Source organism: Gadus morhua, chromosome 17 (genome assembly GCF_902167405.1).
Source record: "Gadus morhua chromosome 17, gadMor3.0, whole genome shotgun sequence".
Classification (NCBI taxonomy): Eukaryota; Metazoa; Chordata; class Actinopteri; order Gadiformes; family Gadidae; genus Gadus; species Gadus morhua.
This window is the reverse complement of record NC_044064.1, coordinates 91397-106395: the sequence shown is the minus strand read 5'-3', so window position 1 is coordinate 106395 and position 14999 is coordinate 91397. Positions and strand designations below refer to the sequence as shown.

Below are 14999 nucleotides of genomic sequence, written 5' to 3'. Positions count from 1 at the left end.
GGTCTAGAGTCTAACCCTTGGTCTAGAGCAGGGGTCTTCAATTAAAATTGAACAAGGTCCAGTTACTAAAAATTCCTTCCAAGAAAGGTCCGAACATACCACGTCATAATAGCCTTCTTTTGTCAAATACAATCAACACGGCATATTACCTTATAATTTCAGGTGTATTTATTTTCCATTTCCAAATAGCTTACTTTTAACCATGAAAAACTAGTAAGACAAAGTAACGCATATTAATATTTCAAGTAAACAAAACAGGTACAGTACATTAGGCCTGCAATTCAAGTAAACATAAAGAAGTGCATAAGGCCTACATGTGAAGTAAGCAGAACAGGAACACTAGGCCTACACTTCAAATAAACACAAAGTGCATTTAGGCCTACATTTCAAGCAAGCAAAACAGGTACACCAGGACTACATTTCAAATAAACTCAAAAAAGAGCATTAGGCCTTCATTTCAAGTAAGCAAAACAGTGTCTCAAGTGGTGTTAGACCCAACAGGTCCTCACAGATCTCTTTCTTGTCTTGATGAAACAATCGCACATAAACCAAAAGCTGGGCAATATCCGTTACATCTGAAGACTCATCAATGGCTAAGGATGGGGCAGTCTGAACAGCCACATGAAGCTGTGACAGTGCGTCATCGGAAAACATTTCGGGTTTTCTGGTTGTCGTTGCAGCTCACATTGGGATTTGCTTTAGTTTTTCACACAATTCATCCCTTTGTTTACCTTCAAGTAAATTCTCGGCAGCGGCGTTCAAGCACTCCTTCACAACAGTAGTGTCACTGTTATGTTGCCCAAAAATCCATGCAATCTTAAGTGAGCATTCATTTGCACGTTGCTGGCCTGTAAATGAGTGTGGGAAGACACGCATAGACCTCTCATACTGAGCTCTCAGCTCGGATATTTTCCACGCTCTTACTTCTGACTTCTGGGGATACTTTTCCTCGAAGGATCTTTGTTTGGATTCGTAATGCCGTTTAATGTTCCCACTTTTTATCAGCGCCACGGTTTCTACACATAAAAGACACAACAAAGGTTTTGTACTGCCTTGCGGGAGAATGAACATGTATTGGTCAGTCCATTCATCATTAAAATGTCTGTATTCGGGGTCAACTTTCCTTATTTTCGAGCAAGCCATTTTCTCATTCCAAATCGCTCTTCCGGTCAACAAAAAATTTGATAAGCTATTATTTGAGTGACGCTATAACGCACATGCCGTGACAGACGGAGGGAGGGGGGGAGTTCGGTGAGTGCATGATCTTCGCTCTGTGAAGATCATTGCTTTCTGCTGTTTTTATGCTGTACAACAGACTATTCTACTTTTCAATTTGTATTTCAGTGAGAAATGATTTCACTAACGTAATCATACTTTGTATAGTGAAATCATAAAAAAAAAAAAAAAAAAAAAAAAAACTTTTCTTTTTAATTATTATTTTTAATTGGTCATGGTTCCGGATAGGAACGTCACTTGGTCCGGACCCGGACCAGGGTCCGCCATTTGGAGATGCCTGGTCTAGAGTCTAACCCCTGGTCTAGAGCCTAACCCTTGGTCTACAGTCTAGACTCTTGGTCTAGAGTCTTCTGTTCTGAAAATCATCACATCGTTTGGTTCGCTGCTCCTGTGTGTTTTTGATTGGTCATTTCTTCTCGTTTTATGACGTGCTTTGAGATGTTTCTTTACCCAAAAAATCCAGAGCACAATTTGAATTTGCTCAGCGAGTCACTCTGGGAACGAGCAATATACTCACTCCCCGATTCACCTGGATCCAAACATTAACCAATCACATCGGTGTATCTGATATGGGAGGGCCAAAAGCATTGCTGTTTTACCGACCGGATACGGCAAGAGTCTTATCTATTGGTTAGCTCCGCTGTCTGGATACGACACCCCTTGTATTCTTCTTAGAGCTGTCAGTTAAACGCGTTATTAACGGCGTTAACAGAAACCAAATTTAACGGCGTTAAATTTTTTATCGTGCGATTAACGCAATTATTTTATAAAAAAAAAAAAAAAAAATCTCAAAACAAAGAAGCAGTAGCCTGACTGCTATGTTCAAATGACATTTGTTCAAAGCAGTCGTTTAATTGCACTATAGGCTCTTTTTTTGTATCGTCCTGTTTTGATAACCCTATATGCCAATGTTGTTATCAATAAAAAATCATTTGCACAAGGCAAGCCGATGCACTTCACTATATTGATAAGAGAATTAAAATGAGAAGAACTATGGGACAAAAAAATCAAGGGATATTTAGCATAGAAAAATAATTTGCGATTAATCGCGATTAATTAGAGTTAACTATGACATTAATGCGATTAATCACGATTAAATATTTTAATCGCTTGACAGCTCTAACTGATTGGTTGTAGTGTTATCCAATTGCGTGCAGTGATATTTTCAAATGCATGCTTTGTGCCACCCCTCGAGTTGGGCCATTTTCATTACTGGTTGCCAGACCCTACAGCTTTCTAGATGTGGATCTGGATTTCCAGGCTAATGTTTCTTCAGAGCGTGGTCAGAATTGGAGGTCTGAAGTGTTTGGTGTTGCAAGTGTGGATGTTGGCAGAGAACAATGTCGTATTACTGGTTCAGATGGTTCTGTTCACGCCCGTCCTCTGTACCAGGAACCTGGTGTTCCATGTCCTCACGTTACCGGCTCTGTTCCCACGCCAACACAAGGCTGAAATGTTGCTAAACAACAATCCCTGTGTGCTAATTGATAATGGGACCTTTTAAAATATTAGATGTTTCAAATTGACACACAGTTAACTTTGACACAAGCTTTGAAAAATATTCTTCTTGGAAGTGGTTTTCCAGAAGCAATATTTGCAATTCTAAGACGCTGTTACTATGAGGAGGCCAAAGACTTTACCAAGTCCCCCAGACGTGGGGGCAGGGCCGGAGCGGCCCTTTGACTGACTTTCTCCCTCTTTGGTTCCCATCGCTTCGGTCCGACAGGAGCCCCTAACCACCGTCATCCAGCAGCCAGCTGACGGAGTCAAGGTACTGCTGCTCTGACCCATCTGGTTTTAAGCACACTGTCCTCTGTTGTGTGGTGGTGTTGCGTGTATAGGAGGCTTCTGGTTGTAGGCTGGTTGTTTTCCATGTTCTAGTGTGTTGTCGGTGTGTTCCTTATATCATCACGTGGTTGTACTCAGTCCCTCTGTGTTCATACGATATGCAGAGCCCTGTGGAGGGCTGTGGCTCCATGTGGGCAGAGGATCACCCTGCCTTTAGCTCCTCATCAGAGGCTCCACTGCGTGGCGCATGCAGTCCAGTCCTGTTGGTGTGAGGGTCTGGGTCCTCTCCGGGCTCTACAGCTCTGTGTGTGTGTGTGTGTGTGTGTGTGTGTGTGTGTGTGTGTGTGTGTGTGTGTGTGTGTGTGTGTGTGTGTGTGTGTGTGTGTGTGTGTGTGTGTGTGTGTGTGTGTGTGTGTGTCATTGTGTGTGTGTTTAATGTTGTTCTTGTTCCAACAGGAGTCCAGTGAGAGCAGCAACACCACCCTGGAAGATGAGGATGTGAAAGGTACGAACGCTCCTGTACAAACTCCCCTCTGAAGAGACTTTGAGAGTCAGGACCGCATCACACCACGCACATACCAGCAACACACCACACACACACCAGCAACACACCACCCACACACCAGCAACACACCACACACACATCGGCGACACACCACACACACACCAACCACACACCACAAACACACCAGCAACACACCCGGTCTGGGGGACCAGCACCCAGTCTGGGTCCCCCAGTCTTGGGGACGAGGTCTGGTTCTCCTCCAGCCTGAAGTTCTTTCAGTTCCACGAGGAGAACTTTGTTTTGTGTGTGTGTGTGTGTGTGTGCGTGTGTGTGCGCGCGTCTGCGTGCAATTCCTCATACATCTTTAACCTGCCTCACCACACTGCTCTCGTTACCATGGAGACGGCGAGAAAGACGATGTCATCACATTATCTCATGAGACTTTAATAAGGGGCCGTTTTGTCAAGGCTGCTATTAGCTGTTAGACAAGGTGGGGGTGTTGGGTGGAGCTGGTGAGGGGTGGAGTGGTACTGGTTAGGGTTGTGTGGTACTGGTAAGGGTGGTTAGGGTGATGTGCTACTGGTTAGATAAGATAAGATACACTTTATTATCCTTGGTAGGAAATTTGTCTTCGACTCTAATGTTGTCACATTTAGCTGCTTTACATAAAATAAACAACAATACAAAGGCAGACAATGCTTCCATATAGGACACAGGTGGAGTGGTACTGGTTAGGGTGGTGTGGTACTGGTTAGGGTGGTGTGTACCACACTGGGGCCAGTCTCTGGGGGTCCTCAGGGGGGTCAGTCTGTGGTCCTCAGGGGGGTCAGTCTGTGGGGGTCCTCAGGGGGGTCAGTCTGTGGGGGTCCTCTGGGGGGTCGGTCTGTGGTCCTCAGGGGGGTCAGTCTGTGGGGGTCCTCAGGGGGGCCAGTCTGTGGGGGTCCTCAGGGGGGTCAGTCTGTGGTCCTCAGGGGGGTCAGTCTGTGGTGGTTCTCAGGGGGTTCAGTCTGTGGGGGTCCTCAGGGGGGTCAGTCTGTCGGGGTCCTCAGGGGGGTCAGTCTGTGGGGGTCCTCAGGGGGGTCAGTCTGTGGTCCTCAGGGGGGTCAGTCTGTGGGGGTCCTCATGGGGTCCCCCTGGTCGTGTGTCCCAGCGTCTGCTGAGTCAGTCTGTGGAGCACATGATCGCCTCATGATCACTGCATGGCCTATCTACCCAAACCCTATCTTCATGGACTGTGATCTGCAAACACGCCTCTGAGGACTGGGAGGGCCTCTGTTCAGACTGGGAGGGTCTCTGTTCAGACTGGGAGGGCCTCTGTTCAGACTGGGAGGGTCTCTGTTCAGACTGGGAGGGTCTCTGTTCAGACTGGGAGGGCCTATGTTCAGACTGGGAGGGTCTCTGTTCAGACTGGGAGGGCCTCTGTCCCGACTGGGAGGGCCCCTGGCCCGACTGGGAGGGCCTCTGTCCAGCCTGCTGGGCTGCTGGTCCACACGGAGGCTTGTAGCCCGCAGCATTCAGAGCAGACATGTTGTGCTGCGTCTCCGTCGGTCTCCTGCTGCTGTCTGCGCTCCAGACGGCCGCTTGGAATGTCAGCGTTCAGCCGGCCTGCGGGGGAGAGGAGCCCCAACAAGGTAACCAGTGTCTGTTGGGGTTCAGGGGCCCCTCCCAGTGAACCAGTGTCTGTTGGGGTTCAGGGGCCCCTCCAAGGTAACCAGGGTCTGTTGGGGTTCAGGGGCCCCTCCAAGGGAACCAGTGCCTGTTGGGGTTCAGGGGCCGCTCCAAGGTAACCAGTGTCTGTTGGGGTTCAGGGGCCCCTCCAAGGGATCCAGTGCCTGTTGGGGTTCAGGGGCCCCTCCCAGTGAACCAGTGCCTGTTGGGGTTCAGGGGCCCCTCCAAGGGAACCAGTGCCTGTTGGGGTTCAGGGGCCGCTGGTCTCCTGGGGGACAGGACTCTGACATCAGGGTCCACCTTCGGGCCCCCGGACCAGAGTCCTGCTGCACTGCCCGTGTTGGGGTAGGGGTAGGGTTGGGGTGTGTTTGTCTGGGGTAGGGGTAGGGGTAGGGTTGGGGTGTGTTTGTCTGGGGTAGGGGTAGGGGTAGGGTTGGGGTGTGTTTGTCTGGGGTAGGGGTAGGGTTGGGGTGTGTTTGTCTGGGGTAGGGGTAGGGGTAGGGTTGGGGTGTGTTTGTCTGGGTTAGGGGTAGGGGTAGGGGTTGGGGTGTGTTTGTCTGGGGTAGGGGTAGGGGTAGGGTTGGGGTGTGTTTGTCTGGGTTAGGGGTAGGGGTAGGGGTTGGGGTGTGTTTGTCTGGGTTAGGGGTAGGGGTAGGGTTAGGGGTAGGGTTGGGGTGTGTTTGTCTGGGGTAGGGGTAGGGTTGGGGTGTGTTTGTCTGGGTTAGGGGTAGGGGTAGGGTTGGGGTGTGTTTGTCTGGGTTAGGGGTAGGGGTAGGGGTAGGGTTGGGGTGTGTTTGTCTGGGGTAGGGGTAGGGGTAGGGTTGGGGTGTGTTTGTCTGGGTTAGGGGTAGGGGTAGGGGTTGGGGTGTGTTTGTCTGGGGTAGGGGTAGGGTTGGGGTGTGTTTGTCTGGGTTAGGGGTAGGGGTAGGGTTGGGGTGTGTTTGTCTGGGGTAGGGGTAGGGGTAGGGTTGGGGTGTGTTTGTCTGGGTTAGGGGTAGGGGTAGGGTTAGGGGTAGGGTTGGGGTGTGTTTGTCTGGGTTAGGGGTAGGGGTAGGGTTGGGGTGTGTTTGTCTGGGCCATGTGGTGCAGCGCTCCTCGTCGACGCACAACCCTTCTGGTCAGCTGGGGATGTTGTGATGTGGTGTGTTGGTGTGTTGGTGGGATGTGTTGTTGTGTTGATGTGGTGGTATTGTGTTGTTGTGATGTGGTGCGTTGTGTTTTTGTGTTATGTTGGTGTGTTGATGTGGTGGTGTGTTGTGTTGGTATGTTGCCTACTGTCCTCACTGACATGTGATCCTCCTCAGCTCGTAAGCAGGAGATCATCAAAGCCACGGAGCAGCTGATCGAGGCCATTAACAACGGAGACTTTGAGGCGTACACGTAAGAGAGCTAGCCACCTCCCAGCTATGTGCTAACACTAGACCTAGCCACCTCCCAGCTATGTGCTAACACTAGACCTAGCCACCTCCGAGCTATGTGCTAACACTAGACCTAGCCACCTCCCAGCTATGTGCTAACACTAGACCTAGCCACCTCCGAGCTATGTGCTAACACTAGACCTAGCCACCTCCCAGCTGTGTGCTAACACTAGACCTAGCCACCTCCCAGCTGTGTGCTAACACTAGACCTAGCCACCTCCCAGCTATGTGCTAACAATAGACCTAGCCACCTCCCAGCTATGTGCTAGCACTAGACCTAGCCACCTCCCAGCTGTGTGCTAACACTAGACCTAGCCACCTCCCAGCTGTGTGCTAACAATAGACCTAGCCACCTCCCAGCTATGTGCTAACACTAGACCTAGCCACCTCCCAGCTATGTGCTAACACTAGACCTACTGAACTACCTACACTAGAGCCAATGTTAGCACCTAGCTGTCATACTCTCTCTTCTGTTCTCAGAAAGATCTGCGACCCGGGTCTGACTTCCTTTGAGCCGGAGGCCCTCGGGAACCTGGTGGAGGGAACCGACTTCCACCGCTTCTACTTTGAAAACGGTAACAGCTAACGCGCTAATGTAACAACATGTTAACAGCTAACGTGCTAATGTAACAACATGGTAACTGTAGTGAAGAGTAGGTTATACTGGACCCATGAACCACCAGGAAACAAGGATTCATTTACTTGACTTTATTTTGCAAGCAAAGTTGTTTTGCCATGATGATTGCCATGATGAATGCCATGATGAATGCCATGATGAATGCCATGGTTCTATATGAGGGGCCGTTTAGGACATAACTAATTGAGACACTCTTACACTCACTACTGAAACGCTCACACACTCACTAGTGAAACACTCACACATACATACATACTCTTCTGAAACACTTACACATACATATGAGAAACACACACGCATACATACATACCTCTGTGGCATATACACATACATATGAAATGCTTACATTCATACAAGTGAAACATTTATATGTATCTATCTGAAACACTCATGCAAGCACATATTTGTATAAATGTTTCAAATGTATGAATACGTTTTTCAGTTATATGTATGTATGCTCTGGATGTGCAAGCGTTTCACATGTAGTATTCATACCAGTAATTTCAGTAGTGACGGTGAGAGCGTTTCAATAGTGAATGTATGAGTGTTTCATAGGTATGTGTGCATGAAATTCCAAGGTCAAGGTCGGCATTTAAACCGGAAGGCGGGAACAAAGAGTGCATTTTTGAACAGCCAGAGCGCGCCAATCTGAGTCACACTCTTCACCGTTGGCTTAGATTGGCTGAAATGTCACGCTCTTCACCGTTGGCTTAGAAACCGGCACTCTTTGTTCCCGCCTTCCGGTTTAAATGCCGACCTTGACCTTGGAATTTCATGCACACATACCTATGAAACACTCTTACATTCACTAATGTAACGCTCTCACCGTCACTACTGAAATTACTGGTATGAATACTACATGTGAAACGCTTGCACATCCTCATGTAAGAGCATACATACATATAACTGAAAAACGTATTCATACATTTGAAACATTTAAACAAATATGTGCTTGCATGAGTGTTTCAGATAGATACGTATAAATGTTTCACTTGTATGAATGTAAGCATTTCATATGCATGTGTATATGCCACAGAGGTATGTATGTATGCGTGTGTGTTTCTCATATGTAAGTGTAAGTGTTTCAGAAGAGTATGTATGTATGTGTGAGTGTTTCACTAGTGAGTGTGTGAGCGTTTCAGTAGTGAGTGTAAGAGTGTTTCATAGGTATGTGTGTGAGAGTGTCTCAATTAGTTATGTCCTAAACGGCCCCTCATAGTTCTAGACAGAAAGAAAGATGAATTATAATATCTCTCTTGACAAACATAAATATGGCCTTTAAATCAAATGAAATACTTCGACATTGCAGTACTTCATAACATAATTTAACAAGTTAAGATTAGCCATTAAACCATCACAATCATTACTTAAACAAACGATAATCCAATGAGTAAAGGGGAACTTACAGTGAAGGGAATTCAAAAGACACACGGCAAACACCTTCAAACACTCAGTTGTGGTGAGGATGTGGTGAGAACAAAGGGGGGAAGGCCTAACTAGGCCTCTATTTATAGTGGGAGGAGCTATTGATTACCCTGAATCACCACTTGGTGTCCCTTGTGGAGGGGAGGTCAAGCTGAATAAACTTGCGGTTTCTAACAGTAACAGCTAACGCGCTAAAGCAACGACATGGTAACAGCTAACGCACTAATGCAACAACATGGTAACAGCTGACGCGCCAAAGCAACGAACTGGTAACAGCTAACGCACTAAAGCAACGACATGGTAACAGCTAACGCGCTAATGTAACGAAATGGTAACTGCTAACGCGCTAAAGCAACGACATGGTAACTGCTAACGCGCTAAAGCAACGACATGGTAACAGCTAACGCGCTAAAGCAACGACATGGTAACAGCTAACGCACTAATGCAATGAAATGGTAACAGCTGACGCGCCAAAGCAACGAACTGGTAACAGCTAACGCACTAAAGCAACGACATGGTAACAGCTAACGCGCTAATTTAAAAACATGGTAACAGCTAACGCGCTAATGTAACAACATGTTAACAGCTAACGCGCTAATGTAACAACATGGTAACAGCTAACGCGCTAAAGCAACGACATGGTAATAGCTAACGCACTAATGCAACAACATGGTAACAGCTGACGCGCCAAAGCAACGAACTGGTAACAGCTAACGCACTAAAGCAATGACATGGTAACAGCTAACGCGTTAATGTAACGAAATGGTAACAGCTAACGCGCTAAAGCAATGACATGGTAACAGCTAACGCACTAAAGCAACGACATGGTAACAGCTAACGCACTAATGCAACGAAATGGTAACAGCTGACGCGCCAAAGCAACGAACTGGTAACAGCTAACGCACTAAAGCAACGACATGGTAACAGCTAACGCGCTAATTTAATAACATGGTAACAGCTAACGCGCTAATGTAACAACATGTTAATAGCTAACGCGCTATTGTAACAACATGGTAACAGCTAACGCGCTAAAGCAACGACATGGTAATAGCTAACGCACTAATGCAACAACATGGTAACAGCTGACGCGCCAAAGCAACAAACTGGTAACAGCTAACGTACTAAAGCAACCACATGGTAACAGCTAACGCGCTAATGTAACGAAATGGTAACTGCTAACGCGCTAAAGCAACGACATGGAACAGCTAACGCACTAATGCAACGACATGGTAACAGCTAACGCGCTAATGTAATGAAATGGGACCAGCTAACGCGCTAATGTAACGGCATGGTAACAGATAACTTGACAACTAGGGCTGCAACAACGAATCGATAAAATCGATAAAAATCGATTACTAAAAGTGTTGGCAACGAATTCGCGATTTGTTGAGTCGCCGTAAATACGTCACTCGTAGGCGCGGCACTGTTTACAGCCAGCCGCCGACAGGCTGCGCCCACTGTATTTTGGTCATATCATAGCACGGGACTGTAGGCCTATATAAAAATGTTGTACCTTCACTGTCTTTGGGTTAAAAAAACTCCTTCAACTCAGTATCCGTCTAGTCCAACCAAAAACTCTGTCAGCTGCTGCAGACGGTGTGCAGACGGGTCACTCAAACAGTCATTCAAAACAGTGTTTAAATCCATGTTAAAATCGGCAGGATATAGAGCTTGTTAGCTTTAAAAAAAAGGGACGGCTCAGTAATATGATTGATGTGTTCAAATGCAACACAAAAAAAAAGAAATTTGAGATTTTGGCGAAAACTTGTTTTTCCAGCAATATAAAATAGATAGTAAAGATGGAATTATGACCTTTTTAACGTCCTATCTTGAGCTATGATCAACTTATCATCAATCAAAGCAATAATACAAGTTCTATTTCAACAAAATAATAGAAAATAATCAATATTGGTATCGATAAAGACCTAGACCGTTAAGGATTCTCACAAATGTTATCAATATCAATAAAAATGAACGATCTGTCATCTGAGAGAAATTAAGATGATTTAATTTATTTTTAACCGTTAGTATTTACCGATTAAAGATCTTATTGGTTAACCGGTCAGCCCTTATATACTATATAAATGTATATAATACATTGTATGTTTTTATGTGTTATCCCAGTTAGGTTTTTCTTATTTCTTTATCATTTAATATTACTTTTAATAGTTACGGGACGTTGGAGCAATAACCTGGTGTTTTTACACTTCAGTCTGCACTGTGAATTTGAAGTTATATCCTAATATCCGATTCATCGATTAATCGAAAAAATAATCGACCGATTAATCGATTATTAAAGGGGGCATATCCAGTGGCGAACTTAGCCCTTTGGGGGCTCCAGGCGAACAGTCATTTGGGGGCCCCTGCATCTACCGGTCTAATGTACCTTATATCGCATAATGAGATACTCCATACAAGGGATGAACAAAAGTCACTATCCTTCTTTCATGCAAATGTGAATTATCTATTTACAAATTGAGAATAACATACAAAACAATAAGATTAGTTATGTTGACACATTACACTGACTGTGAACCTTATGTCATCATTTACCTGAGGGTTTCCAGTAGGTCACAGCAGCTATCTGCTGTGACCTACTGGAAACCACTACTGGAAACCTACTGATAGCTGCTTCCAGCCATCAGTATTTTTCCTGTCCTCTTCAGACCTTTCATGGTTGATTAGATGCATTGCAAGGTTATTCCAGTCTTTAAATCCTTCCTCACTCAGTTGTTCTTGTTTTCCAAAAAGGCAACAACAAAAGCAAAAAGCACGGTCTGCACTTTCACTGTAGACTAACCAAGACCTGTTCACCCTCTTACCATTTTTCATTACTATGTAATAGTATGCTTTTGTGAATCTGCGGCCCTTGGGCAAGAGTGCTGTGTCATCCACAAGAATACTTGTGCACCTGCCCAAGACACAGCAGCTTGGGCCAGAGTGCTGGGTCATCCACAAGAATATGTGTCTCGCAGTCATTGTTATCGTTATTGTCATCAATTTCAATAACCGAAGTGGAAGATGGAGAGTGAGAAATATTCACTACCAGTTGTGCATCATCTCCGTCAGTTTGTTGACAAACGTCATTAGCATCGCTGCTGGCTGAGCCAGAGCCACTTGGAATGAAAGGAGCAGTAACGTGACAGCAAACGACGTTGACGGCTGCTCTTGATCCGCCGCGGTCCCGCTGCCACTGCGGTGGCTGTAAAAAAGCTGGATAGCTTTGGCAGCTTTGAAAGAAAGTCCTGCCTTTGGTCTTTCTTCTTCTTTTTATGTGACCCGCTTTCATACGATCGCTTCATGTTTCACTCGATTTATGTCTCACTCGATTTCTCTCTCTCTCTCTTACCGCTTACTGTTTTGAATTTGACATCATCCGCATACGCGTGATGAGCGTGATGCGCGTAACATGGGATAGTCCATGTCGTGCAGACTAAAGGGGGGTGCACACGGAAAGATCATCAAAACATGAGTAATTAGACATCCCGATGCTACTATTGGGAAGAGATTTTCATAAAAATAATAAATATGGGGAAAAGATATATGCATTGGGGCATTTTGGGGGCCCCAAAAACCTTCTATGGGGCCCGGGGCTCCAGGCAAATGCCTGGTTTGCCTAATAGTATGGCCCGCCACTGGGCATATCATTCCACCAGGTGTGAGTGTGATAAGCCATTACAAGCAGGTTTGAAAATGAGCAGCATTGTGACTTCACAGGTGGGCGTGTCCACCTAGATGTGTGCTGGATAGATCAGTCTACCAGCCTACCCAGTGGACTGAAGTAAACGTTGCTCATCTATCTGTCACACATCTAGGTGGATACGCCCACCTGTGATGTCACAATGCTGCACATTTTGAAAACGGCTTGTAATGGCTAATCACACTCACACCTGGTGGTATGATAGGTCCCCTTTAAAATAATCGTTAGTTGCAGCCCTAGTTACAAAATGTTAATGGCTACCATACTAACATAATAACATGGTACCGGCTAACGTTACAACATGTAAATGGCTACCATGCTACCATGCTAACATCATAACACGGTAACGGCTAACGTTACAACATTTAAATGGCTACCCTGCTAACATCATATGGTAACGGCTGACGTTAAAACATGTTAATGGCTACTATGCTTTCATAATAACATGGTAACGGCTAACGTTAGAACGTGTTAATGGCTACCATGCTAACATCATAACATGGTAACGGCTAATGTTAAAACATGTTAATGGCTACCATGCTAACATCATAACATGGTAACGGCTAACGTTAAAACATGTTAATGGCTACCATGCTAACATAACATGGTAACGGCTAAGGTTACAACATGTTAAAGGCTACCATGCTAAGTTAACATGGTAACGGCTAAGGTTACAACATGTTGATGGCTACCATGCTAACATAACATGGTAACGGCTAAGGTTACAACATGTTAAAGGCTACCATGCTAAGTTAACATGGTAACGGCTAAGGTTACAACATGATTAATGGCTACCATGCTAACATAACATGGTAACGGCTAAGGTTACAGCATTAATTGCTACCATGCTAAGTTAAAATGGTAACGGCTAAGGTGACAACATGTTAATGGCTACCATGCTAACATAACATGGTAACGGCTAAGGTTACAACATGTTAATGGCTACCATGCTAACACGGTAACACGGTAACATGGTATTTTCCGGGGCAGCTCTGTCCAAGGCCAGGAGCCCGGTCCACACCATCCTGCTGAACCCCCACGTCCACCTGATGGGGGAGGACGCTGCCTGCATCGCCTACGTCCGCCTCACGCAGCACCTGGACCGGGGGGGCGTGCCGCGCACGGCGCAGGCCGAGGAGACGCGCGTCTGGCAGCGGCGCGACGGCCAGTGGCACAACATCCACTTCCACCGCTCCGGGGCGCCCACCCTGCCCGCCCAGTGAGGTACTGGTCTGCACTCACACCAGTAACCAGTACCAATACCAATACCAGTACCGTTCTCCTCCTACACCCTGCCCGCCCAGTGAGGTACTGGTCTGCACTCACACCAGTAACCAGTACCAATACCAGTACTGTTCTCCTCCTACACCCTGCCCGCCCAGTGAGGTACTGGTCTACACTCACACCAGTACCAGTACTGGTACCAGTAACGTTCTCCACCTACACCAGTGAGGTACTGGTCTACACTCAAACCAGTACCAGTACTGGTACCAGTAACGTTCTCCACCTACACCAGTGAGGTACTGGTCTACACTCAAACCAGTACCAGTACTGGTACCAGTAACGTTCTCCACCTACACCAGTGAGGTACTGGTCTACACTCAAACCAGTACCAGTACTGGTACCAGTAACGTTCTCCACCTACACCAGTGAGGTACTGGTCTACACTCAAACCAGTACCAGTACTGGTACCAGTAACGTTCTCCACCTACACCAGTGAGGTACTGGTCTACACTCAAACCAGTACCAGTACTGGTACCAGTAACGTTCTCCACCTACACCAGTGAGGTACTGGTCTACACTCAAACCAGTACCAGTACTGGTACCAGTAACGTTCTCCACCTACACCAGTGAGGTACTGGTCTACACTCAAACCAGTACCAGTACTGGCACCAGTAACGTTCTCCACCTACACCAGTGAGGTACCAGCCCGGTTCTACAGAACATCTCCATCAGGCCCTCGATCCTGAGGCGGATCAAACCGGTCGCTCCACCTCCTTCCACCCTACTCTAACGCATCCACCTCCACCCTACTCTAACAGCTCCACCTCCACCCTACTCTAACAGCTCCACCTCCACCCTACTCTAACGCATCCATCTCCACCCTACTCTAACAGCTCCACCTCCACCCTACTCTAACAGCTCCACCTCCACCCTACTCTAACAGCTCCACATCCACCCTACTCTAACAGCTCCACCTCCACCCTACTCTAACGCATCCACCTCCACCCTACTCTAACAGCTCCACCTCCACCCTACTCTAACAGCTCCACCTCCACCCTACTCTAACGCATCCACCTCCACCCTACTCTAATAGCTCCACCTCCACCCTACTCTAACAGCTCCACCTCAACCCTACTCTAACAGCTCCACCTCCACCCTACTCTAATGCATCCACCTCCACCCTACTCTAACGCATCCACCTCCACCCTACTCTAACGCATCCACCTCCACCTTACTCTAATGCATCCACCTCCACCCTACTCTAATGCATCCAACTCCACCCTACTCTAACAGCTCCACCTCCACCCTACTCTAACAGCTCCACATCCACCCTACTCTAACAGCTCCACCTCCACCCTACTCTAATGCATCCACCTCCACCCTACTCTAACAGCTCCA

At 46.8% G+C, this 14999-nt stretch overlaps 1 protein-coding gene across 2 annotated transcripts in view; it reads left to right on the top strand.

Moving 5' to 3' along the window:
• LOC115529564 (calcium/calmodulin-dependent protein kinase type II delta chain) overlaps positions 1-14999 on the top strand; it is a 48737-nt gene that overhangs the window by 31690 nt on the left and 2048 nt on the right. Inside the window, exons 14-18 of one of the 2 annotated variants that reach the window (XM_030338346.1) lie at positions 2963-3007; positions 3481-3529; positions 6502-6577; positions 7096-7190; positions 13368-13601. In XM_030338346.1, the coding sequence (XP_030194206.1) occupies positions 2963-3007; positions 3481-3529; positions 6502-6577; positions 7096-7190; positions 13368-13600 (498 nt within the window). In that variant the 3' untranslated portion in view covers position 13601. The remainder of the gene's footprint in view (positions 1-2962; positions 3008-3480; positions 3530-6501; positions 6578-7095; positions 7191-13367; positions 13602-14999) is intronic. The other variant, XM_030338347.1, reaches the window with a different exon arrangement.